The 25,767-nt window shown below is 29.9% G+C and overlaps 2 protein-coding genes across 3 annotated transcripts in view; both read right to left on the minus strand.

The window, feature by feature from the left end:
* LOC111621884 overlaps positions 1-2,364 on the minus strand; it is a 76,680-nt gene extending 74,316 nt beyond the window's left edge. The window contains exon 1 of the mRNA XM_023364140.1: positions 2,068-2,364. Coding sequence (XP_023219908.1) covers positions 2,068-2,273 — 206 coding nt within the window. The 5' untranslated portion in view covers positions 2,274-2,364. The remainder of the gene's footprint in view (positions 1-2,067) is intronic.
* On the minus strand, positions 429-25,767 carry LOC111621896. 2 transcript variants are annotated; one of them, XM_023364149.1, is made up of 5 exons: positions 25,647-25,767; positions 25,339-25,414; positions 24,405-24,499; positions 23,486-23,592; positions 429-614 (listed from the first exon to the last, which is right to left on the minus strand). In XM_023364149.1, exons 1-4 carry the CDS (start codon positions 25,695-25,697, stop codon positions 23,494-23,496), a joined length of 321 nt encoding a protein of 106 aa, XP_023219917.1. In that variant the 5' UTR covers positions 25,698-25,767; the 3' UTR covers positions 429-614; positions 23,486-23,493. The 2 variants fall into 2 exon arrangements, with proteins under 2 accessions (XP_023219917.1, XP_023219918.1); XM_023364150.1 differs by lacking the exon at positions 429-614 and adding an exon at positions 20,903-21,184.

Genomic DNA, 25,767 nt, shown 5'->3' on the forward strand with positions numbered 1-25,767 from the left:
CAAAATAATGGAGTTCGGCATGCTTCAGATGGTGGTAGGCTACATATTTGGTAATGGTAAAAATTAATACAACATGAAGTTAGTGAGATAACTTGGGTGTTTTTCAGAATAAACATTGAAATTAGCATCAAGGATATAATTATTAAATATTTTTAAAATGTAATTACAAGTCTATAGTACAGTACATTATTTGCTCCTTGAAAATTCCAATCAATTAAAAATGAATGGTTCCCATAATTTACTTCATGTTAATTGGAACATCCATCTTAACTGTCATACAAAAAATAAATAAATCATACAGTGAAAATTAGTCTGTGATTTATATTCTTGACTCTAATTTCAATCTTTACACTAAAAAAATGATCTTTGGACATGCAATTTTAAAAATGGTCTGTCGCAGTGTTGAAATATTTACAAACTGAACAGCGTTTCAAATCTCAAACTAATTTTATTACACATTTTTCCACCTAGAATTTCATTCTGTGCGGATACATTTTATTTCGCAGTTGAAAGACGGACATCATCTTTTTCTCGGGATGCTTTTTGATGGTATCTATCAGCTGTCTGTCCACTTCGATCTGGTTTTTCTTTCGCTTTTCGTTCACGGTGTATTCCTGAAATCAATTTTATTATTATCAAATCATTTTACGTTTTTTAGCAGACAGAAAGCATCTCTATAGAAACTAAGTTTGTTTTGTCTGTTTTGAATGCAATAACACTATTCGTAGAAATTAATTTTCAGTGTCCATTTTGTTTTATTTCTGATTAATTTAATCAATAGTTGTTTCTTTTTAGCGTTTTTTACAAGTTAAAAATTTTTTATCTTTCTTTTTGCCTTTCCTATAAACAGAACTCACTGTATAACACTTAACTAATGCTAAACTTTTGGGTAACCATGCACATACTAAGAAATATGTTAAATCTAAAAGTAAAGAAACTATCCACACATAAATTTTCGAAACAGACAACTATACATTCTAAAATAGATTATTATTATAAACAATTTACAACTTACTCTGGTGATACAAATTCATGAGATAAATAGTGTTCTTTCAGGTAGAATTTTTTTGCTATAATTGTTGGTGGTTTTATATATGTGTATTTCTATCACTTATAGTATTATAATATATTATAATTTACAAATTAATAAATTAAACTTTGGGCGTAAACCTCACGAAACGCGATAAATTTGTAAAGCCAAATGACTACCGGTTTACATCGGGCAACTTTTCTACGATCATATTTAATTAATTATCTCATAATTTATCACTAGAGAGATGCGTCAAACAACATCTCATATTAGATTTAATAATTATAATTAAATTAAAATTTATTAAATAATTTTAAATAATCGAGAAGGAAAACATTCTTTGTCAAATATAACTTTCATAGTTGCCAAAGTATTAATAATTACACTTATATAGAAAATTTGGTTCCTTTGTTAGAGTATTATAACAAGAACAAGTTTCTAAAAACACCTCGCTAATGTCCAATTTAGTACTTGTTGCAATAACATAAATTTGATTGATTCGTTTTAAAGGATAGCCATTAACATTAAAGGGAGCTAAAATATTATTCAAATCACCATTAACTCACTCATTTGCATATATGTAAGCATGAAATGCACTAAATTTGAGAATTTTCACAGAAATGCTAAAATTTCTAGCAATTATTATCTTTTGTTACAACTAGCACATGCATTTATGGTAATTTGGACATTTAAATTTAAAGTAAGATTTGAAGTAGCAATCATACATTAAACGAACAAAAAATGTCAGACATTATATCTCACAAGTTGCATACGCTGTCAGGACAACTGGACTTGTGTTACGAAAGTAGAAATATAAACAGGGCAAGTCTCTCTCGTCTCACCAGATTTGTATCGTCTGACACTATAAACACATTTATAATGCTATTCACAACCCTGGATAATTGCAAATNCTAATCCTTTTAACATAATTTATTAGTAGATAAATCAAGAATGCAAGAAATGAACATTATGTCCTATTTATTACATGCAATACTTCACTAGTAACCATACATTTCGCATAATTAAAAGAAACTCACTCTTTGTCACCAATTTTCGCGCATAATTTCCATAACTTCACCATATTTCTCATATTGTCTATATTTTTCAGCATGGGCATCACAGAATTCGAATTCATCAAGAAACTGCAGTTACCATTTCCTTTACATTCAGTAGCAAAGTATAGAGATATCGCGGTAAACATGGCAACAATCCTTGTAATATTGCTATAAACCATTCTTTCCATCAATTTGCGTTGAAAGTCAACATTTAAAGTTGATTCATCCTCGAGTAAGACTCGTATTAACTACTTCAAATATGAATAGACAGGAATGATACTACAATTAATAAAATTAAATAATCGAAAATTATATTTATTGTTACGTTACATAATAGTTGTAACATTAATAACTAACTTTTCAATTTTTTAAAATTAATACGCGAGATTATCAGTTTTCTTGCATTACTGTTTTTTTCTTTTTAATGATTTGCGAAACGATAAATCACTTTTCAATAGCATAATAGAATTAAAATTAAGCTCAAACCATTAGCAAAATTTCCATTATCATAATGATACCGGTGAAACGTTCATTATATTAATTACATTTATAATTACTGTATATATAATCCATTATATTAAGAAATGACGTTGAAGTGTCTACTAGAGATGATCTTTCTGTTGCGATTTATTTCGAGTTCGCAGACGTGAAGACCTATTCTATTCAAATGTTAAATGAACTGCACGATAACAAGGTTTCTGCTGGTTTTGGTTCAATTATTGAAAAAGTTCAGATGGACAGGCCCAAAATTTAGAAAATTCGTTAAGTAATGTTTTGTCCAAACACCAACTAAACATTGAGTTAGCAAGTTAGTGGCAGTCCATAAATTACGTAATGTATTTTCGGGTGGGTGATATTAAGGATTTCTTACGATTTCTTACTCAGGGGTAGGTGGTAATAGAGATCGTCTTACGTAATATTCTTATTTTTATTTTTTTGATCTCATTGAGTTGTGGCGTTTTGAATTTGGCTTCTATTTGACAGTTTCTATTAAGAACGCGCGTTGTCTCGTAATAACGCTAGCAGATTCACGCTCTACACATTTTTATCGTGGGAGAAAGGCCGTGTGGTGGTTTCTCTCTATTTATTTATTATTATTTTTTTTTATTATTAGAATAAGTGCACCACTCCTATGGGTGTATAACACTAAGAATACATAAACCAAAATACATGATACATAGTAAACATAGTATTCCGTATTTAGTGAAAACTAAAATGTAAAACTAGAAATTATAAATAGACTTTTCTTCCATACTTTTTGAACATAATTGTAAAAAGCATCAAACAGTGGTTTCTGAACGAGCTTATCTAATGGATATGGCTATTTGAAACCAAGCGTAAAGATTTCTAATTTCAGAATAAGTCTATCTTCATTGTAAATTGGACAATAATCATATGATTGATGGTGCCTATGTTTTCTGTAGAGCAACAGCGAGAGGCAGTTTCTGCCCGGTTATACATCACCAGATAGCTTATAAAATTACCACAAAATAAAGTCATGCTCTTCTACAAGTTTTACTGCTCAACTACTTTTACTGATTCCACTTTTGCATAGCGTTGTCACGAATATAATTTTTAAGGTTGCAAGGTGATCGAGGGATGCGAGTGTAGTCCAAATCAGTGTCCTTTGCAGCTGACTTAACCTCAAAGTCGTCTTTTTCATTTCTTAGAATACCAGTATGGCCAACTTGGTAGTCAGCATCTTCTTCAGTTTGATAGATGGAGGTATGTGAGAGGTATCTGTACCTTCTAACATATTTNGGTGATATTAAGGATTTCTTACGATTTCTTACTCAGGGGTAGGTGGTAATAGAGATCGTCTTACGTAATATTCTTATTTTTATTTTTTTGATCTCGTTGAGTTATGGCGTTTTGAATTTGGCTTCTATTTGACTGTTTCTATTAAGAACGCGCGTTGTCTCGTAATAACGCTAGCAGATTCACGCTCTACACATTTTTATCGTGGGAGAAAGGCCGTGTGGTGGTTTCTCTCTATTTATTTATTATTATTTTTTTTTATTATTAGAATAAGTGCACCACTCCTATGGGTGTATAACACTAAGAATACATAAACCAAAATACATGATACATAGTAAACATAGTATTCCGTATTTAGTGAAAACTAAAATGTAAAACTAGAAATTATAAATAGACTTTTCTTCCATACTTTTTGAACATAATTGTAAAAAGCATCAAACAGTGGTTTCTGAACGAGCTTATCTAATGGATATGGCTATTTGAAACCAAGCGTAAAGATTTCTAATTTCAGAATAAGTCTATCTTCATTGTAAATTGGACAATAATCATATGATTGATGGTGCCTATGTTTTCTGTAGAGCAACAGCGAGAGGCAGTTTCTGCCCGGTTATACATCACCAGATAGCTTATAAAATTACCACAAAATAAAGTCATGCTCTTCTACAAGTTTTACTGCTCAACTACTTTTACTGAATCCACTTTTGCATAGCGTTGTCACGAATATAATTTTTAAGGTTGCAAGGTGATCGAGGGATGCGAGTGTAGTCCAAATCAGTGTCCTTTGCAGCTGACTTAACCTCAAAGTCGTCTTTTTCATTTCTTAGAATACCAGTATGGCCAACTTGGTAGTCAGCATCTTCTTCAGTTTGATAGATGGAGGTATGTGAGAGGTATCTGTACCTTCTAACATATTTTTGGCAAAATATGTCAGTTTGGAAGAAGATACAGATACTTGAGTCGACAAGGAGGGAGCTTTTGGACACATCTGTGTCGATATTAATGTCTGCGTGGTTATCCATGGAGGAAGCGGATGACACCAAATAATCTTGTTTACAGGATGATAATCAGAGATAGGGTAATTGCAACGTGGTAGCATACGAACAGCCGTAGATGGGAGTAGAGACCGTTGTTGAGCCTTGACGTTTCTAGTTATGATGTAGTAGTTCTGTAGTTTAGAACCTTTTCTACAGTATTTAGTGGCAAAGAAAGGAGCTCCGCTAGTATCAGAGAGGCATAAGTAAAATCAGATCTGCAGCACTTTGAAATTCTGACGTCAAACTGGCTTTGAAGAGAGAGTAATTTACTTGCTACTGACTTTTTACTAGTNAGAACAAGTTTCTAAAAACACCTCGCTAATGTCCAATTTAGTACTTGTTCCAATAACATAAATTTGATTGATTCGTTTTAAAGGATAGCCATTAACATTAAAGGGAGCTAAAATATTATTCAAATCACCATTAACTCACTCATTTGCATATATGTAAGCATGAAATGCACTAAATTTGAGAATTTTCACAGAAATGCTAAAATTTCTAGCAATTATTATCTTTTGTTACAACTAGCACATGCATTTATGGTAATTTGGACATTTAAATTTAAAGTAAGATTTGAAGTAGCAATCATACATTAAACGAACAAAAAATGTCAGACATTATATCTCACAAGTTGCATACGCTGTCAGGACAACTGGACTTGTGTTACGAAAGTAGAAATATAAACAGGGCAAGTCTCTCTTGTCTCACCAGATTTGTATCGTCTGACACTATAAACACATTTATAATGCTATTCACAACCCTGGATAATTGCAAATTATCAGAGTTTAACCTACGATCTATATTCTATACTCATACAAGTCTAACATGCAGCAGATACTGCAGCAAACTAAAAATGCTGCTATTATTTCTGTGATAAACAGCGGGAAAATCGTTTGTTTAAACAATAATATAATGCTTATAATAATCTTACCTGTGATATTACTCCAACAAATGGTTCTGAATTTAATTTATGAATGTCATTTTGACCGAGAATCAAAGTGAAAGTAGTATTAGAGAGCTTGCATTTAGTTTGCATAATAAGGTATTGCAATTCAAATGGCTGACGACACGTAAACATCATTACTAATGACTATTAATTGCTTTATGTAATCGAAACCAATTAACAGGTTTTCTTGCACTTGTCACGCTTCTTATGGAAGACTATTAAGCCATTATTAAGTGTAAGTTCTGTTATAAAATAAAAGATGTATTTGGAGTATTCAGGCTTTGCATCTATGTCGAAAATTTCGATATATCTCGATGAAACTTTTTAAAGTTTTCAACTTTTATAATTATATTTATGTGATGCACTCATTTCTCGTTATTGTAAATCTAAAGCACTGAAATCTTTACTACGTTTTGAGCAGAGTTTTCAATTAAAATCTATTTTATTCATCTAAATTTAAACTGTTTTATCTCGAATGTAACTATATTCCAGATTTTGTTTAATTATTATAAAGAAAAAAAATTAAAGTTGTATACGTTATGTGAAGTAAATAACTCCTAATATACTATTATTTGTATAATTTAAGCACGAGCCAGGTGTAAAAGGACTATTGTCACTTCAACTCTGAATCATGATTGTTTATTTATACTGTGCTCAAATGAATCTGATATGTACCATACTCACTACGTTGATGATTTTTTCAGTCAGTGTGTTTTTCTTTGCAGAATATAACTAGTGCTTTTATTATAATTACAGCGTATGAAAATTTTGTTTTGAACGTGTGAAACAAAATTCAATGAAAAACAACATTTTGACATTTCTCATGTGATGAACCAAAATATTGGAGTTAAAAAGGTAACAAGTTGCTAATAATTGTGGAAAATTGACAAAAGAGTATTTCAATTATTTTCACGTAAGACAATAATACCAATGATTAATTATCCTTAATTAAATGATAAGTTTTATTTTTCGTACGGTTAATACCGCTTAATAATCTTAGTTAATAAATATGATAAGAATCATCTCAAGCGTAAGTCCTGCAGTTGATAATCAGAAAGAGGAAATATGTTTGCAGTGTTTTCTCTCTTCATTTACTTCAATTTCAATGGTTTACGGCTGGAAATTTTTTACTCCTTGCTACTGTAACTTAAACACTGATGGTCGCTTTCGCAAACCTTTCAACTTTTACATCTCATTTATCGAATGCCTTTATTGCATGCATTCCATTTTTTTATATGTATGACAATTCCTTACATATCGAATGTAACTCCTTGCTTTTCCTGGTACTCGGTATTCGAGTTTGACATATACGTCAGAATATCTGTTGCGAGTATTACTTTGGCCGTGGCTGCAATATTTAGTATTGTCAAAAGAGTCAAACTGAATCCAAAAATACAATTAAACAAGTCAGTTCGTTTTCCTAAACATCAGTTACATGCTTTTATCAATACCCTACAACTTTTCGCAGTAATTATAACTGTTACTTTTACGATATTCGTTCAAAGTATATTCGCTTTTTTCTATTATCCTGCTTTAGAAAGAGGAAAGTCCTTTAAACATGAACCGTTTATCTGCGTTATTGAAGTCGGTATCGTTGCTATTTTAATGGCGGGTGCTATAGTGTACCTCGTTATCTTCCTCGTGCTGATTAACGTTAGTTTAATGAAGGCATTTGAAAAAGTATCAGAAAATTTGTATCTGCTGAAAAAAAAAACATTTCAAATTTGAAATCTGAACTGAATGAAATTATACCGCAGCACGATGAACTTTGGAATTTTACTAATCAACTCAACGGACCATTCAATTACGTATTCGCAATAATGTACGGTACTTTGTTGATAAAAACGAGTCTAATGTACTTCATTTTCAACTTTTCTAAAGTAAAGTTTGCGTTGAAAGTTTTTTTGTTCTTTGCTCTCTGCTGCTCTTACATTTGCCTGTATTTTAATCAGATTCTCGTTATCTGCTTTCACATCTTCCGTAATGCATTTTTATTGAAAATTTTGCTATTTAATACATTAGAAGATTTTTTAAAAGATGTTGTATTTTTTCTAGATGCAAACGTCTTTTCAAGAGATCAGTAGATTTGCTGACTGCGATCTCGGATTGGAACAGAAATTAAAGGTATGAAATATTTAATTAAAACATATCTTTATGTAGTAGGCTTATATCTTTTATTACGTTTGCGTGTAATTTTAATATAATAATAGAAATGAATAACTTTTTAGATTTTGAATTTTATGAAAAGATTTGGTAAAGAATCCCTTTGCATGTCATGCAGAAATTACTTTAAGATTACAAAGAAGTTTCCTATAAAGGTAATATTTTAAGAAAATAAAGTATTGTTTTTGTAATTTCAATATGCATGCATTAATTGAATTCCTCATTTAAACATTTCAGATGGGAAGTTCTCTACATTCCATGTTTTCTGGTCTTTTAAATATAAAGAATGCGTCGAAACATAAAACATAATAACTCCATTTATTATTTTCAGTTTGAAACACGACTCTAAATGATAATATTATTTGTTAATTTTACACGTCGCAATCACTAAAATTTATTAGAATTCACAAGTTATCTGCTTTAAATGTCTGATATCGAGTTTTACTCTTGTAATCACCTGCCACCGTAAAGAAATGTGTTACAAAATAATAAACAAAGGATACAACTGTCCCTGTAGTCTCAACACATTCGTCAAGAGTAAGGACTTATTCCTTTCCTTCAAGAACTATGTAAATAAAGTACGGTTCGCAGGGTAACAAACAACAATTCTAGCCCAGAGTTTTACAACAGAGCCATCATCATCCAGTAACGGCAACACCACTTCACAGATCTGAACAGAACTCTATCTTCGAGAACCGTGCCTACCAACAACCAACCGTTTAGAGGTCAACAGCTTCAAGTTTAACAACTGATTATAGCCATTGGGCTGGCCACCCCTGGCGTTTGTAAAATCAAGGACTACTTTTTCGGGTGCTCCTCTTTTCGTACTCCTGCAAAGCACCCATATAAAAATTATCTTCACCCAACGGCTGCCACATAATGGCGTTTCTTCACTGTAGTTCACAACGTAACTTCATCTGTACTACGTATTTAAGTTTGATATTGTAGTTACGGTTACTGTTTTCATAAACGATTCCCGGAGGCGCCCACAGACCCCTCTCTTTCCTTTTGCCACTTTTTCTATCTCCCTAACCAACTCGTATTCCCATCCCCATCCCCATCCCCACTCCTCCACATTCCTCCTATCCCCATCACCTTCTCCCTTCACCTTTAAGAACTACACCTAATGGGCACGGCTCTCTCGTCTATACACTCATGTCATTTAATGAATATTCACACATTGTAGTAAATTAGGAAATTTCGCGCTTGCGATAAGTAATAAATGTAATTTTAAGATCGGCATCCAAAAATTGAGCGAGAAACTCATAAAACTACATATGAATAATATGCACGTAGATTTATAGATGAATAATACTCCACGATAAAGACACGTAATAATTGTATGATTTAATAATATAATGATCTACGATGAACAATTTAAAATTGACTGAAATAATTTGATTTTAATAATTAAAATACAACGTCGTCAATTATAATTCATCGAAAGACATTTCATTATATCGAACGTTGATCGTAAAAGTCTGTAATAACGCATTTATAAAAATAAATTTCAACAAAATTCTCTGTTATAAATAAAAATGTATTGGCCAAAATGGTTGAAATCAATATATCGAACAGTAATGTATTAAATATCGTTAATTGAATTCTGCATTTAAACATTTCAGATAGGAAGTCCTCTACATTCCATATTTTCTAGTCTTATAAATATAAAGAATGCTTCGAAAAATAAAATATAATAACTGCACTGAAGATTTGTATTTTGAAAGACGACTCTATATGACAATTATTTTCAATCACTAAAATTTATTAGAATTGACAACTGATTTGCTTTAAATGTTCGATATTGCGTTTGTTGATGTGTGTTTTAGCTGGCAGCACTGACACTTTTGTGTGGTGTTTTTCTGAAGACTGTGTGTCGTGCTGAATCGAACGTTTTCGATACTACATTAGCTTCTAAAGTATATTGTTTTTTTGTTTATGTATTTTTTAATGTATTCATTTTGTTTGTAAAAAAAATAATTTTGTAACTATACAATAGCCACGATTATTATTTTAAGAGGTTTACATTAGGCTTAACATTGACGAAAATTCAACGGAAAGCTCCACCACGCAACAAAGAAAAATTTCAACATTAGATATTTTTTCGTACGTAATCGATTATCCGAAAAATAAGTTATACGAACAACCCCATTACCCAATTAATTCGGATAAACGACGCTCTACTGTATAATGATCTATGATAAACGATGTGAAATAGACAGTGAAACAATTTAATTTTAATGATGAAATTTAATAATTAAAATACAACCTCGTGATTTATAATTCATTAAAAGACATTTCATTACATAAAATGTTGATCGTAAAAGTTTGTAAAACCGCATTTACAAGGATAAGTTTTAACAGAATTCTCTGTTATAAATAGAAATGTATTGGCCAAAACCGTTGAAATTAATGTATCGAACAGTAATGTATTGAATATAGTTTAAGATGAAAGACACGATCGATTGTTTTCTGTTAATACTTTACTTTTTTAATTTAAAATAATTGTTTTTATTTTTGTAATGATTTGTCGAATTATAATTACAAAACACATAATTTAAATTTTTATAAGCAATAATAAAATGAATCGTGTTAAATCTGTTCCTTTCCAAGTTTTCTGCTTTGAATCATTTGCATATCTTATATAGATACGTTTTAAATTAATCAATTGTTAAAATAGAATAAGAAACAATAGATGCTGTTTTCATATTTTTAGTTTATAGACAATATAATTACAGTTTGAAAAAAAATTTTATTTATAATTTTTTTTTATGAAGAGGTNTAGAACCTTTTCTACAGTATTTAGTGGCAAAGAAAGGAGCTCCGCTAGTATCAGAGAGGCATAAGTAAAATCAGATCTGCAGCACTTTGAAATTCTGACGTCAAACTGGCTTTGAAGAGAGAGTAATTTACTTGCTACTGAACTTTTACTAGTTACATGACAACAGCCAGAGGCCGCGTAAAATAGCATTGTGTAAGAGGTTTTTATAGAAAAAGCAGGGGGCACTAGTTTGTTTTTGTGATAGGACAAAGCAGAAAGATGGCTGCTTAGTCTTTGTACAAAGTTAATTATTATAATTAAAATTTGTTCATAGTTTTTTACCATTGCCTTCGAATTATTTAAAAAACCTGTACACTCCACGAACACGAGTCGTACAAGAATTGGCGCAGTCGACAACATTAGCTGATGTGCCGCTACCACGTCTACAAGAAACGAGCCGAAACAAGTAAGGCGCACGGACGAAGGTAGGAAGTCTTGAAGTTTAAGATTGAAGTTAAAAGTGTAAAATTTTAGTCGTAACCGAATCAAAATCNATTTAAAAAAGGAAATATGTCTGCCGTGTTTTCTCTCTTCGTTTACTTCGATTTCTATGGTCTACGGTTGGGAATTTTTTACGCCTTGCTCCTGTAACTTAGACACTAATGGTCGCTTCCGCATATTTTTCAAATTCTACGTCTCACTTATTGAATGCCTCTATTGGATACATTGCTTTCTTGTTGTATGTATGACAATTCCTTACATATCGGATGTAACGCCTTGCTTTTCCTGGTACTCGGTATACGAGTATGACATATATGTCAGAGTAATCCTTGCGACTATTTTCATGGCCTTGGCAGTAATATTCCGCATTGTTAAGAAAGTCAAACTAAATTCGAAAATTCAATTGAAAGAGTCGTATCGTTTTCCTAAAAATCAATTATGCGTTATTATCGATTATGTACGGCTTCTTGCAGTAATTGCGACTATTGTTTTTACGATATTCCTTCAATGCATAATAAATGCTCTATTTTATCCTGCTATAGAGAAAGCAAAGTCTTTTAAATATGAACCCTTTTTCTGCTGTATTGAAGTAGGTATCGCGGCTAATATAATTGTTGGTGGTTTTATATATGTGTATTTCTTTGTTGTTTTGCTTTTACTTACTTTAATAAATGCATTCGAAAATGTATCAGAAGATTTGTATGCACTAAATAAGGGAAATTTGAATTTGCATTCGGAATTGGAACGAATTATGGCACAACACGATGAACTTTGGCGTTTTACCGATCACCTCAACGGACCATTCAATTACGTATTAACNGGAATGTGATTTCTCTCTATTCTCTCGTTTTATTTTGTATGACGTTTCTGTTTACACGTGCCACAGTGGGTCGTGGGACGATTCTAGCAGGACTTAAGTATATAGGCTAGTGCAATTCATTTTTATCATAAAAATTTTTTACTTATATATCGTATTAACTAAAAATTTACATATCGGAGTAACATTCGGAGTTTGACTCGGATTTTTCTTATACTACGGTCACGCTCTGTGCTTTTAGTAATTTTAAAATGTTAGCGGTTAACGGAGTTTTTTTATACCAAGTGATTTAAGGTTTGTAATGAGAGGATCCGAAGAAATTAAAAGATCATGTAAAATATCTGTATTAGTTTATTCTATAGGTTTTTCGGATATAAATCTCACGAAATTTTTTAAATTCCTTGTGTCTAGCACTTCTTCGGACAATTGTCCTATTGAAACGAAAAACGAATTTTTGATCCGCGTATTAAAACTTTGTGAAGAGTGACTGGCATGAGATACTAATGATAAAGCGTCACGTATAACTCCGCTGTTTCCTTCGTGTAAATTTCGAATTTGCTCGTATCCATTTCGTTGCCGGATGCCAGCGCTTGTAATATAACCGAAAATCGTTCTATTAGGGTTTCTTGTTAACACCGGTTATCTCTGCAGTAAGAGTGGTATAAGAAAAAAATCTTGCCGAATTACTGTCGTTGGTGTTTCTACCACCTTGCTTGGGAGTATCCAGAAGTAAATCAGTTTTGGTTCTAAATCTATTAATAATATTTTTCTGTCTTGTTGATACTTTCTCTTCGGTCTCGCGCACTTGCCATTTTTTAATATCCATTCGATACCCTATGCGAAGAATGCATTCCATGAATCTTATGTGACAAGGAAGAGTCGATAGACCAAATGAAAAAGTTTCTTCATTACATTGCCTCATTTTAATATTAGGTAGATCGTTCATTTGGCTGGATGGGACGTCCCNAATAATTAAAATACAACGTCGTCAATTATAATTCATCGAAAGACATTTCATTATATCGAACGTTGATCGTAAAAGTCTGTAATAACGCATTTATAAAAATAAATTTCAACAAAATTCTCTGTTATAAATAAAAATGTATTGGCCAAAATGGTTGAAATCAATATATCGAACAGTAATGTATTAAATATCGTTAATTGAATTCTGCATTTAAACATTTCAGATAGGAAGTCCTCTACATTCCATATTTTCTAGTCTTATAAATATAAAGAATGCTTCGAAAAATAAAATATAATAACTGCACTGAAGATTTGTATTTTGAAAGACGACTCTATATGACAATTATTTTCAATCACTAAAATTTATTAGAATTGACAACTGATTTGCTTTAAATGTTCGATATTGCGTTTGTTGATGTGTGTTTTAGCTGGCAGCACTGACACTTTTGTGTGGTGTTTTTCTGAAGACTGTGTGTCGTGCTGAATCGAACGTTTTCGATACTACATTAGCTTCTAAAGTATATTGTTTTTTTGTTTATGTATTTTTTAATGTATTCATTTTGTTTGTAAAAAAAATAATTTTGTAACTATACAATAGCCACGATTATTATTTTAAGAGGTTTACATTAGGCTTAACATTGACGAAAATTCAACGGAAAGCTCCACCACGCAACAAAGAAAAATTTCAACATTAGATATTTTTTCGTACGTAATCGATTATCCGAAAAATAAGTTATACGAACAACCCCATTACCCAATTAATTCGGATAAACGACGCTCTACTGTATAATGATCTATGATAAACGATGTGAAATAGACAGTGAAACAATTTAATTTTAATGATGAAATTTAATAATTAAAATACAACCTCGTGATTTATAATTCATTAAAAGACATTTCATTACATAAAATGTTGATCGTAAAAGTTTGTAAAACCGCATTTACAAGGATAAGTTTTAACAGAATTCTCTGTTATAAATAGAAATGTATTGGCCAAAACCGTTGAAATTAATGTATCGAACAGTAATGTATTGAATATAGTTTAAGATGAAAGACACGATCGATTGTTTTCTGTTAATACTTTACTTTTTTAATTTAAAATAATTGTTTTTATTTTTGTAATGATTTGTCGAATTATAATTACAAAACACATAATTTAAATTTTTATAAGCAATAATAAAATGAATCGTGTTAAATCTGTTCCTTTCCAAGTTTTCTGCTTTGAATCATTTGCATATCTTATATAGATACGTTTTAAATTAATCAATTGTTAAAATAGAATAAGAAACAATAGATGCTGTTTTCATATTTTTAGTTTATAGACAATATAATTACAGTTTGAAAAAAAATTTTATTTATAATTTTTTTTTATGAAGAGGTTCACCGAGTTCCAGCATGTTACTCCATTAATTATAATTCAGAACATTTTTACAACACTTGATATCACTACGAAAAATTCACCTTTCATCGCTTTAAATTTTGGTAATCCACTCCAAAAATATCGCTCGCATTCATATTAAACAGGAACAATATGCAATTTATTATATTATTTTATTGTTCTACTTTTAATATTAGTTTTCCTCTAAACAGGTTTCGTTTTGTATCGGTTATATTTCAGACAAATTGGGGTATATATATTATTTCAACCATTTGTTTTCAGTACCGACGAAGGTGCTGCAATTTACTTATACAATTATGTTTAAACACATGACAGAATGTATTTTCCAGTTAACACATTAATACTTTTGAAAAAATAAAATAGTTGAACTTATTTGTATTGAGAAAGAATAACCGAAACTTGAAATCATAATTGGAAGAAATTATTACACAAGATTTACTTTAGAATTGTAACAATCAACTTAATGGCCCATTTAATTATGTTTTCATAATTAAATGGGCCATTATGTCGATCGGTACAATAACGACAATATATAGTTTTATAGTGATAGAAACCAATCTACTTTATTTTCATCTCTTCGAATATTGAATTTGCTATTATAAATTATTAGAAATAAAGTAATTTGGTGTTAGAGGTGGACGTTAGGCTCCATCATTAATCCATATTAATAATTATAATTTTAAATAATCTGTTAAATAATTTACGATCGTTCGGAAGAAAAAAGCTAGCCGTATGTCATTAACACCGATTAATGATTATTTTAAAATTTACCTCGTGTGAAAAGTCAGGAAAGTGAAAAGGATAACTATTCATTTTTTTCATTAAAATTTATATATTTCTAATGTAATTTTAAGCTTCTTATTATACAATTCATCCAATTGATATAAGTTTTTAATTTAAACACTTTCTAAAGTAGTTACAGATACGAAACTATAATTAATGTTAAATGTTCTCATTTAATAATTTGTGCCGCTAATAGATCAGCCTAAATCATGTAATTAGACCGGAATCGCATTCGAGTAAGCACCTCAGGAGTTCGTCATACTGTTTTTGTCCCGGACATGTCAAGCCGTAGTTACAATATGAGTTACAAATTACTGTACGTAAAGACAGGGTTTGGGAGTCGGCAGAAAAAAGTCAAGTTACTTTACTTCGTTCTGTATAACAATTTTATTTATCATCCATGAAACCAAAAATTAACATGAATAATGAGTATTTACTTTACACAAGTTAGTTTGTATATGTTTCGATGAAAAATTTTATTAGAATTTACCTTGAAATTTGCTTAAGTAAGAAAAGACACCGTCCACTTATCTTTCATTATGTAAAACTTAAATATGATATATAATTTCTAACTTCTTAATTAATTATCGGTTATATTCGATAATTAAGAAATTTTTCTAATATGCATTGTACACAAATTACAGTAAAGAATTACAAGAGAAGATCACAAATAATGCTAGATTAAATTAACTATTACACTAGAAATAAATGTAATTACGGGAAGTGTCTTTGATGTTATCTATTGCTTTGTACAAAATACAAAACTTCGATAATGTTGTGTTTGATTTGGTTAGTGTTTGAATTAATTAAACCGTGGACAACTCAAACCAATGTATTATTCGTATAAATCCTCACGTTCTCGAAAACAGGTTAATATTATTATAATTAAAAAAGATGTTAATCAAGAAGCAACGCGATAATACAGATTTATAATAGAAAACAATACACGCGAAACGAAGAAAGAAATCAAATTACAATTTATGAAATTATAATTTTTTTTATAAATTTTCTGCACATAGTTTAATCGTTCAAATTTATATTACATGAAATAAATAATAAACGTCTATATTTTAAAATTCATATTCAGCCTATATTTACTTAAAAATTATTTAGTTATATTCTTGTTTAAAATTAATAATTTATCTGTAAAATGCTTTTTACTGTATTATGCTAAAATGTGTTTACATATTTTCACATAAGTAAACTCTAATAAATTTCTCTACTGAAAAGAAATGATTGAAGTAATACACGGCAAAAGATGTTCGAAAAGTTCTTCATAGAACACAAAATCTGTGTAAACGAAAACAAAATTTACAAGTAAAATAATAAAATAATAAAAAGGCAGGCAATATCTTTAGAAAAAATTACGTATCCTAAAGCGATAAAAAGTGAATTTTTCATCGTGACACTAAGTGCCGTAGGAATGTTCTAAGTTATAATTAATATAGTAACTTGCAGCTACTCAATTAACCTTTTCTTTGAGAAAATTATATATGAAAACTTTTTTCAAATTGTAATTATATTGTTTCAAAAGTTAATGTTTGTTTGTTAAGGCAACGCAACACTTAGACGATCTGCCTAGGGGGAATGCCTTCCGGTTGGTCTTTTTAAGGGATACTTGTCCCTATTTAAACGTTACAGATGTAGAGGAAACCTGGAAAACTCCACCTGACCAGCCATTTAAGCGACGCGCGAACCCACGACCGAAATCCCAGTGTTCGGGGTACCAAGAACAGCTTGACCACTTGTGGGCTTCGAAAATTAAAACTAAAAAAAAAAAACATTTCTTCTTTTTTATTCATAACTCTATTTGAAAAAGTTAATTAATTGAAAGGTGTCTTCGTATAAATGCAAACAATTCAAATAAGAAAACATTTATTTGTATGTAATTATGTCTTTCGTTAATTATAATTCAACAAATCATTACATAATTGAAAACAATTATTTTAAATTAAATAAAATGTAATAATAGAAAACAATCGATTGTGTCTTTCATCTTAAAAGATATTCAGAATATTACTGTTCGATACATTAAATCCAAATTATCCAATTATTTTTGCCAATACATTTCTATTTAGAAGAAAGAATTCGGCTGAAAGAAGTGCGGTAGCATGGACTTTTACCATTAACATTTTATATAATGAAATGTCTTTTGATGAATTATAATTCACAATAGTCAGTGTATTTTAATTTAAAATTAAATTATTTCACAGATCATTACATTATTAAATCATTACATGTCTTTAGCGTAGAGTGACATACATCTGTATATCTACGTTCATATTAATGTGAAGTTTTATGAGTTTCTCGCTCAATTTTCGGATGCCGATCTTAAAATTAATTTATTACTCATCGAGGCGGGAAATGTCCTAATTTACTACAACACGCGAATCTTTGTTATATGACAAATGACCACAAAAGTAAAACTGATTATGGGATGTTTAAAGCAAATTACTTGTGAATTCTAATACATTTTAATGATTGCGACGTGTAAAATTAACAAATAATATTATCATTTAAACTACTTTTAATGACGCACAATTAACGCTTAATTCTCTTTTTTAAAAATTTTTTCATCAAATTATCACATTGTTCTAAAGTTTTGGAGCATGGATTTTACTTCGATAAAGTTATGTAAAGCTAGCTTCTAATGTCAAAAACGACATCTAATAGTTTTTTAATTTTTTTAATTAACAGATTTTATTATATATGTTACAGTCAAAACCCGTTTTTAGTTAGAACGCGTTTTAACTAGTTGAAACTAGTTTATACTGAATGTCTTTGTTAAAACCCGTTTTGTCTAGTTGAAACTAGTTTATACTGAATGTCTTTGTTAAAACCCGTTTTGTCTAGTTGAAACTAGTTTATACTGAATGTCTTTGTTAAAACCCGTTTTGTCTAGTTGAAACTAGTTTATACTGAATGTCTTTGTTAAAACCCGTTTTGTCTAGTTGAAACTAGTTTATACTGAATGTCTTTGTTAAAACCCGTTTTGTCTAGTTGAAACTAGTTTATACTGAATGTCTTTGTTAAAACCCGTTTTGTCTAGTTGAAACTAGTTTATACTGAATGTCTTTGTTAAAACCCGTTTTGTCTAGTTGAAACTAGTTTATACTGAATGTCTTTGTTAAAACCCGTTTTGTCTAGTTGAAACTAGTTTATACTGAATGTCTTTGTTAAAACCCGTTTTGTCTAGTTGAAACTAGTTTATACTGAATGTCTTTGTTAAAACCCGTTTTGTCTAGTTGAAACTAGTTTATACTGAATGTCTTTGTTAAAACCCGTTTTGTCTAGTTGAAACTAGTTTATACTGAATGTCTTTGTTAAAACCCGTTTTGTCTAGTTGAAACTAGTTTATACTGAATGTCTTTGTTAAAACCCGTTTTGTCTAGTTGAAACTAGTTTATACTGAATGTCTTTGTTAAAACCCGTTTTGTCTAGTTGAAACTAGTTTATACTGAATGTCTTTGTTAAAACCCGTTTTGTCTAGTTGAAACTAGTTTATACTGAATGTCTTTGTTAAAACCCGTTTTGTCTAGTTGAAACTAGTTTATACTGAATGTCTTTGTTAAAACCCGTTTTGTCTAGTTGAAACTAGTTTATACTGAATGTCTTTGTTAAAACCCGTTTTGTCTAGTTGAAACTAGTTTATACTGAATGTCTTTGTTAAAACCCGTTTTGTCTAGTTGAAACTAGTTTATACTGAATGTCTTTGTTAAAACCCGTTTTGTCTAGTTGAAACTAGTTTATACTGAATGTCTTTGTTAAAACCCGTTTTGTCTAGTTGAAACTAGTTTATACTGAATGTCTTTGTTAAAACCCGTTTTGTCTAGTTGAAACTAGTTTATACTGAATGTCTTTGTTAAAACCCGTTTTGTCTAGTTGAAACTAGTTTATACTGAATGTCTTTGTTAAAACCCGTTTTGTCTAGTTGAAACTAGTTTATACTGAATGTCTTTGTTAAAACCCGTTTTGTCTAGTTGAAACTAGTTTATACTGAATGTCTTTGTTAAAACCCGTTTTGTCTAGTTGAAACTAGTTTATACTGAATGTCTTTGTTAAAACCCGTTTTGTCTAGTTGAAACTAGTTTATACTGAATGTCTTTGTTAAAACCCGTTTTGTCTAGTTGAAACTAGTTTATACTGAATGTCTTTGTTAAAACCCGTTTTGTCTAGTTGAAACTAGTTTATACTGAATGTCTTTGTTAAAACCCGTTTTGTCTAGTTGAAACTAGTTTATACTGAATGTCTTTGTTAAAACCCGTTTTGTCTAGTTGAAACTAGTTTATACTGAATGTCTTTGTTAAAACCCGTTTTGTCTAGTTGAAACTAGTTTATACTGAATGTCTTTGTTAAAACCCGTTTTGTCTAGTTGAAACTAGTTTATACTGAATGTCTTTGTTAAAACCCGTTTTGTCTAGTTGAAACTAGTTTATACTGAATGTCTTTGTTAAAACCCGTTTTGTCTAGTTGAAACTAGTTTATACTGAATGTCTTTGTTAAAACCCGTTTTGTCTAGTTGAAACTAGTTTATACTGAATGTCTTTGTTAAAACCCGTTTTGTCTAGTTGAAACTAGTTTATACTGAATGTCTTTGTTAAAACCCGTTTTGTCTAGTTGAAACTAGTTTATACTGAATGTCTTTGTTAAAACCCGTTTTGTCTAGTTGAAACTAGTTTATACTGAATGTCTTTGTTAAAACCCGTTTTGTCTAGTTGAAACTAGTTTATACTGAATGTCTTTGTTAAAACCCGTTTTGTCTAGTTGAAACTAGTTTATACTGAATGTCTTTGTTAAAACCCGTTTTGTCTAGTTGAAACTAGTTTATACTGAATGTCTTTGTTAAAACCCGTTTTGTCTAGTTGAAACTAGTTTATACTGAATGTCTTTGTTAAAACCCGTTTTGTCTAGTTGAAACTAGTTTATACTGAATGTCTTTGTTAAAACCCGTTTTGTCTAGTTGAAACTAGTTTATACTGAATGTCTTTGTTAAAACCCGTTTTGTCTAGTTGAAACTAGTTTATACTGAATGTCTTTGTTAAAACCCGTTTTGTCTAGTTGAAACTAGTTTATACTGAATGTCTTTGTTAAAACCCGTTTTGTCTAGTTGAAACTAGTTTATACTGAATGTCTTTGTTAAAACCCGTTTTGTCTAGTTGAAACTAGTTTATACTGAATGTCTTTGTTAAAACCCGTTTTGTCTAGTTGAAACTAGTTTATACTGAATGTCTTTGTTAAAACCCGTTTTGTCTAGTTGAAACTAGTTTATACTGAATGTCTTTGTTAAAACCCGTTTTGTCTAGTTGAAACTAGTTTATACTGAATGTCTTTGTTAAAACCCGTTTTGTCTAGTTGAAACTAGTTTATACTGAATNACAAAAAACTATTTATGAGTCCGTTTATAAAAACGGCTTCTAAAAATTACTTTACACAAAAAACTATTTATGAGTCCGTTTATAAAAACGGCTTCTAAAAATTACTTTAAACAAAAAACTATTTATGAGTCCGTTTATAAAAACGACTTCTAAAAATATTTTGTAAAGAACGAAACTTCTTTTGAATCTGCTAAAGGCGCGGTTTTTATAAATTTTTTTCAAGAACAAAACTTTTTTTGGGTTTGCTAAAAGCGCAGATTTAAAAAATAAATTTAACAAACAAAAATTTCCATAATTTAACTTGAAGCCATTAATTAATTAAGCGTCACCGCTATCATTGATTTTAAAGGTTTTTTTTCTTATAATCAATGCTGTTGTAGTATTTCAGCAACTGCTCTTCTTTTCAAATTTCATTCCGCAATTCACCGGTAACACACGCAATGAAAAATCACAAATCCGTGAAAATTCTTAAACAGTATGGAATGAATACTTTAACTTAGATTGAATTTCAGAATAATTACAGGAAACGCTTCTTAAAATCAGATATTTTTAAAATATAGAGAAATAAAAAGAAGGAAAATGCAACAGCTTAGTTTCTTCTGTAAAAACGTTAAAAAAAGCGTTATTAAATCAATTTTAATTGAAAGACTTATTATTTAGAACTTACATGTTTCACCTTTGTTTACATTTTACGATTACTTAATTACAATCTATGACGCAAATAATAAAGTCATTTTATTGCAGAAAACACATAAATTAATTTAATAATATTGCTTGTCATTTCATCGAATTTTCTAAGAGAGTTTTCAGTGTTTTTTATGTGATGATATGAGTTTTTTCTTAAAATATATATTATAAAGCTGTCTTTATTGCAAAACTTTAAACTTTTTTTAGGAACTTAGTTTACACGCTTGTATAGACAGACACACATACGTTTAAATATATACAGAAACATAAAAGTCGGGAAACACAATAAACTGTCGTCTGAATTTCGGTAAACCAGAACAAATATTGGCATAGATCACAAATTAATACATGGAATTTGTGTAAAAGTGTAGACAAATCAAGCGTTTGTGGTGATTTTAGCAAAATTGTAAAACTCATAATTTGTAAACCGCTACTTTAAATTTTGCTTAACGCAGATTATATTTTAAGTACAGTGACAGTACGTCCTTTATTTAAGAGGACAGTCCTTTATTTCACTGCTCTGTCCTTTAACTTTATTTATTTTCTAAAATAGGCATTTTGTTCTTTATTTTGTAAAGTTGACGCTAAGTTTATGAAAAATTTTTTAATAATATATTGAACAAGTTAGTTTTGTATTCGCCATCACGGCTAATGTTGCATTGCTACATAGAGCGCATAGTAGAGTGCGTCGCCAACCAAACGGCCCACTGACAGTACCAGGAGGTGGACACTCTTATGGGGATTTTTGTGATAGTTTTTTAACTCTCTAGTTGGTGGATGATAAACTTGTTAATTAAAGCTGAAGTTAGTTGAAAGAAAAAATGAGGGGTTTCTTCCTGTTGTTATTAGAAAAGTGGTTTTAGTATTAGAAAAATCAGAAAATATACAAGCCGAAAAATTCAATGATGCTGTGTACACATTTTATCAAACGTGCATAGATTATCTAAATAATTGGGACATGTTTTTTATTAAAATAGAGGTGTTTGAATGGGTCACATTACGCAAAATCCTTTTGCGGGCGAAAGTAGAGGAAAACTATATTTTTATTTCGAATCATTGGTCCGTAAATATACTCGACGGGGAATTATTTGATGAAGTTCTATGTGTAAAAAAATATGTCACAAACGAAAAGATTGACGAATAGTGACAGAATAACCAACCCTGCCATCGAAGGTGGATTGAAATTTTTGAACATTTTACAGCAAAAGAAATTGTTTTCAAAACCATTTGTAAAATCGTAGAATTTTCTTTGTCTTCCTGGATCTAATGCCCCGTTGAACGAATATTTTCATTGGTGAATAATATGCGGACAAATGAAAAAACTGATTCTAAAGTAAGCACATTAGAAGCATGTATTTCCATCAAATACAACTTTAAAATGAACTGTATGGAATTTTATGACTTTAAAGCGTAAAACGGCGCTATAAAAAATTAACTCTACTGAAACGTATCAAAATTAATGTTATTTAAATTTTTACAATGTGTATATGTGTAATAATTCAGATTGTTTAAAATTTTAATGTATGCATTGTTGTATGCTACTATTTTCGTAATAAATGTTATAAACTTATGAATTTTATAAGGTATTTTTTGATTTTCTTCGATATGTCCTTTATTTTTCCCCAAAAAATATGGTCACTGTAATTATAAGTAAAGACAGAAATACAACGTTCGCGATTCACTTCGAACTCGATTTACTTACAGTCTGGATTGAATCTAGTTTTAAGAACTCGATGAGTCTATCGTGATTGAACATAGTTTTACTCGAGAGAAATCGCACTACGGCATATTCGCCGCGTTTAATCTGAATCAGGATTGAAATACTTCGTGCAAACGGGGTATAACAAACTAAGATGCGGCCTTATCATTAAATCAGTTAAGGTTATAATATACAGTTATCTTCATAATTAAGAGAGTAAAGCCAGTTAAAAGAGAAGGCTGTAATGTTTTGTTTTCGCATTAACTGTTTTTATTAACTCGTCTGGACTTTAGGAGTAACAGCAGCGTGTTCTATTGTCACAAGTACTTCATACACAATGAAAGTACAGTGATAGCGAAAAGAAGAAATTTTTGTAGATATAGACGTATAGATTTTTGTAGATTCAGACGTTGTTTCGAACCGACAAATGACGGAATGAATTGGTATTGACGATTATGGCATTAATTAAGTAAGAGTCATGTTATAATTAAAATTTACGTAATTTTTCACGTACTTTTTTCATTATGAAGCATTTATTTTTTTTCTTTTCCAGCATGAAAATATCGCCGATGGCAGTTTGTAAAAAATATAGACGAAGATATCCGAACACTTTGTAGTTTTCTGCAAAGAGTATAAATATATTGGTAAAGTAGGAAATGACAACTACAAAGATTAAGATTATTACATTATTTCGTATTTCCTACTCTTGTGTAATGATATATCATAGTATATGATTTATAATTAGAGAGGTTGTCTTATGTAAGGGTTTATCACACCGAGAAACAATCTGAGGCAGTCTTTAAATGGTGTGGAGTAGGATGAAATAAAGGATTTTTATAATGTGTTAAATTGGTCCCTCTGTATGTTAAATTGTTACATAAATATATAAATCAAATACTAAGATATAACGACCATATAAATAGTAATTATTTTAGTCTAACATCATTACGTTTATAGCGATACTCGGATGGTACGAAATGGCACAATTTCATAGGTAAAATTTCACCAATTCAAAATATGTTAAATTTTTAAGATATTTGTTATGACAAATCCTTTTATTTATTAAACGGAAATCTGCCGACCGATCAAATTAGGAGAAAAATACACAAAATATTTAAACTCGCACTGTAGAAAACCATTTAAAACATATTTTGTGCTGCCCGATAACCTGGTATTATGTAATGTTTTTCATCGAATGCCATCATTCCGCCGTAACTATCAATTTTCCAATAATGAAGTATTTCAATTAGTCTTTTCAATTAGTATTTAAATATTACTCAAAGTAATATTTAAATATTTTCAAATTTAAAATGTATAAAGTTATTTTAGACACGAAAATCTTGAAATACCAAAACATAATTCATAAAGTTCAGCTAGGAACGAGAATGAGCTTATAAGTGTAAACTAAGGAAAATTAGAAAATATTATCTTACTTCATCATCATCGTCATCTTTCACGGATTCGCTCTCCCACGTATATTTATCGTTATCAATTTTGGCTTCATCAAATTTTCTTATTACTTTCGAGACTAAAAAGTAATAATTTTATAATTTACATTTCAATCTGTTCGTAATTTAATATCGTAATGCTGCCATTAACTATAAATAAGTTTAGAAAAAAAGAAACAATTGTAACATTGTAAAATATTTATGTGAATTTTATGTTTATGTGAAAAATTTGTACGTATTCCAATATTCATTTATTCTCGCAAATTAAGCTGGAATGAAAAGTTTATAAATATATACCAATATAATATTTATAATATAAAAAATGACAAAGCAGTACACATGTATAAACAGTACGTTAAATAAAAGTAAATCGCTATGAATATAAATATAAGTTCAGATTTTTCCCATTCTGATTGAATCAAATATTAAACATATAATAAACGGAATAAGAGTAAAGTGCACAGTGTTTTTCTGTATGTGTTTCGCGGATAATTTTTTGTTTTAAAGTTATTTTCGATGTTTATGTTTTATTTTGTCATTATATACCGGATGTTATTCGTAATAAATTCTTTGCGTTTATATAAACGTAATTAAATTGACTTTTCGTTTGACTACGAGAAAAATTGAGAAGTTTTAGCAACAAAAATAATTATCTCAAGTACTTTTGACGAAATAAATGAAATCCTTTTAGAAATAAACATTTTGAAATTAATGCTAATTTTGAATTGTTTCGAATATAATAAACTACCATTTCCAACACACCTGACAAACTGTACATGGATGATTAATATTAATTAAGTTACTTAATTTAAACAGATTTTAACACAATGAATTTAACATTAAATAATTTTCTAATAATTTTTAAACAAATTATTTTATGAATCGAAAAATGTTTTTTATAATCTCTTTGTGACCTCACCTTCCTCCATCACTTCTCCTGTTTCAGTTAGTTCCAAGGAGTCTTCTTTTTCCATGCTTAATTTTTCAGCAAAATCCTGCGAAAAATGAAAAATTCTAATTAACGATATAATAATCTTACAGTACTCGAAATGTTTTTTTATTAACTCAAAAAATATTTATTTATATATAAATAAACAATTTGCATTTATTTTACATAACACATTTTATAAGAATGTGCATAGCTGTCGTGAGTTTTTCAGTTGTAAACTTTTAAATGATAAGAATTGTTTAATTATTTTCAATTATTTTTATCGAATTGTCACTTACAGAAGAAGACGACTTTGGTTCTTCTTTTCTTTTTCGTGCTGCAAGATCCATGATGATGTGTACTATCGTCTCGACAGAATCATCCAAGGTGACTTTTTTTTCGTCACACAAAACCTCTATC

This window comes from Centruroides sculpturatus, unplaced genomic scaffold, assembly GCF_000671375.1.
Source record: "Centruroides sculpturatus isolate CEXI.00-Female unplaced genomic scaffold, Cexi_2.0 scaffold200, whole genome shotgun sequence".
In the NCBI taxonomy this organism is placed as follows: Eukaryota; Metazoa; Arthropoda; class Arachnida; order Scorpiones; family Buthidae; genus Centruroides; species Centruroides sculpturatus.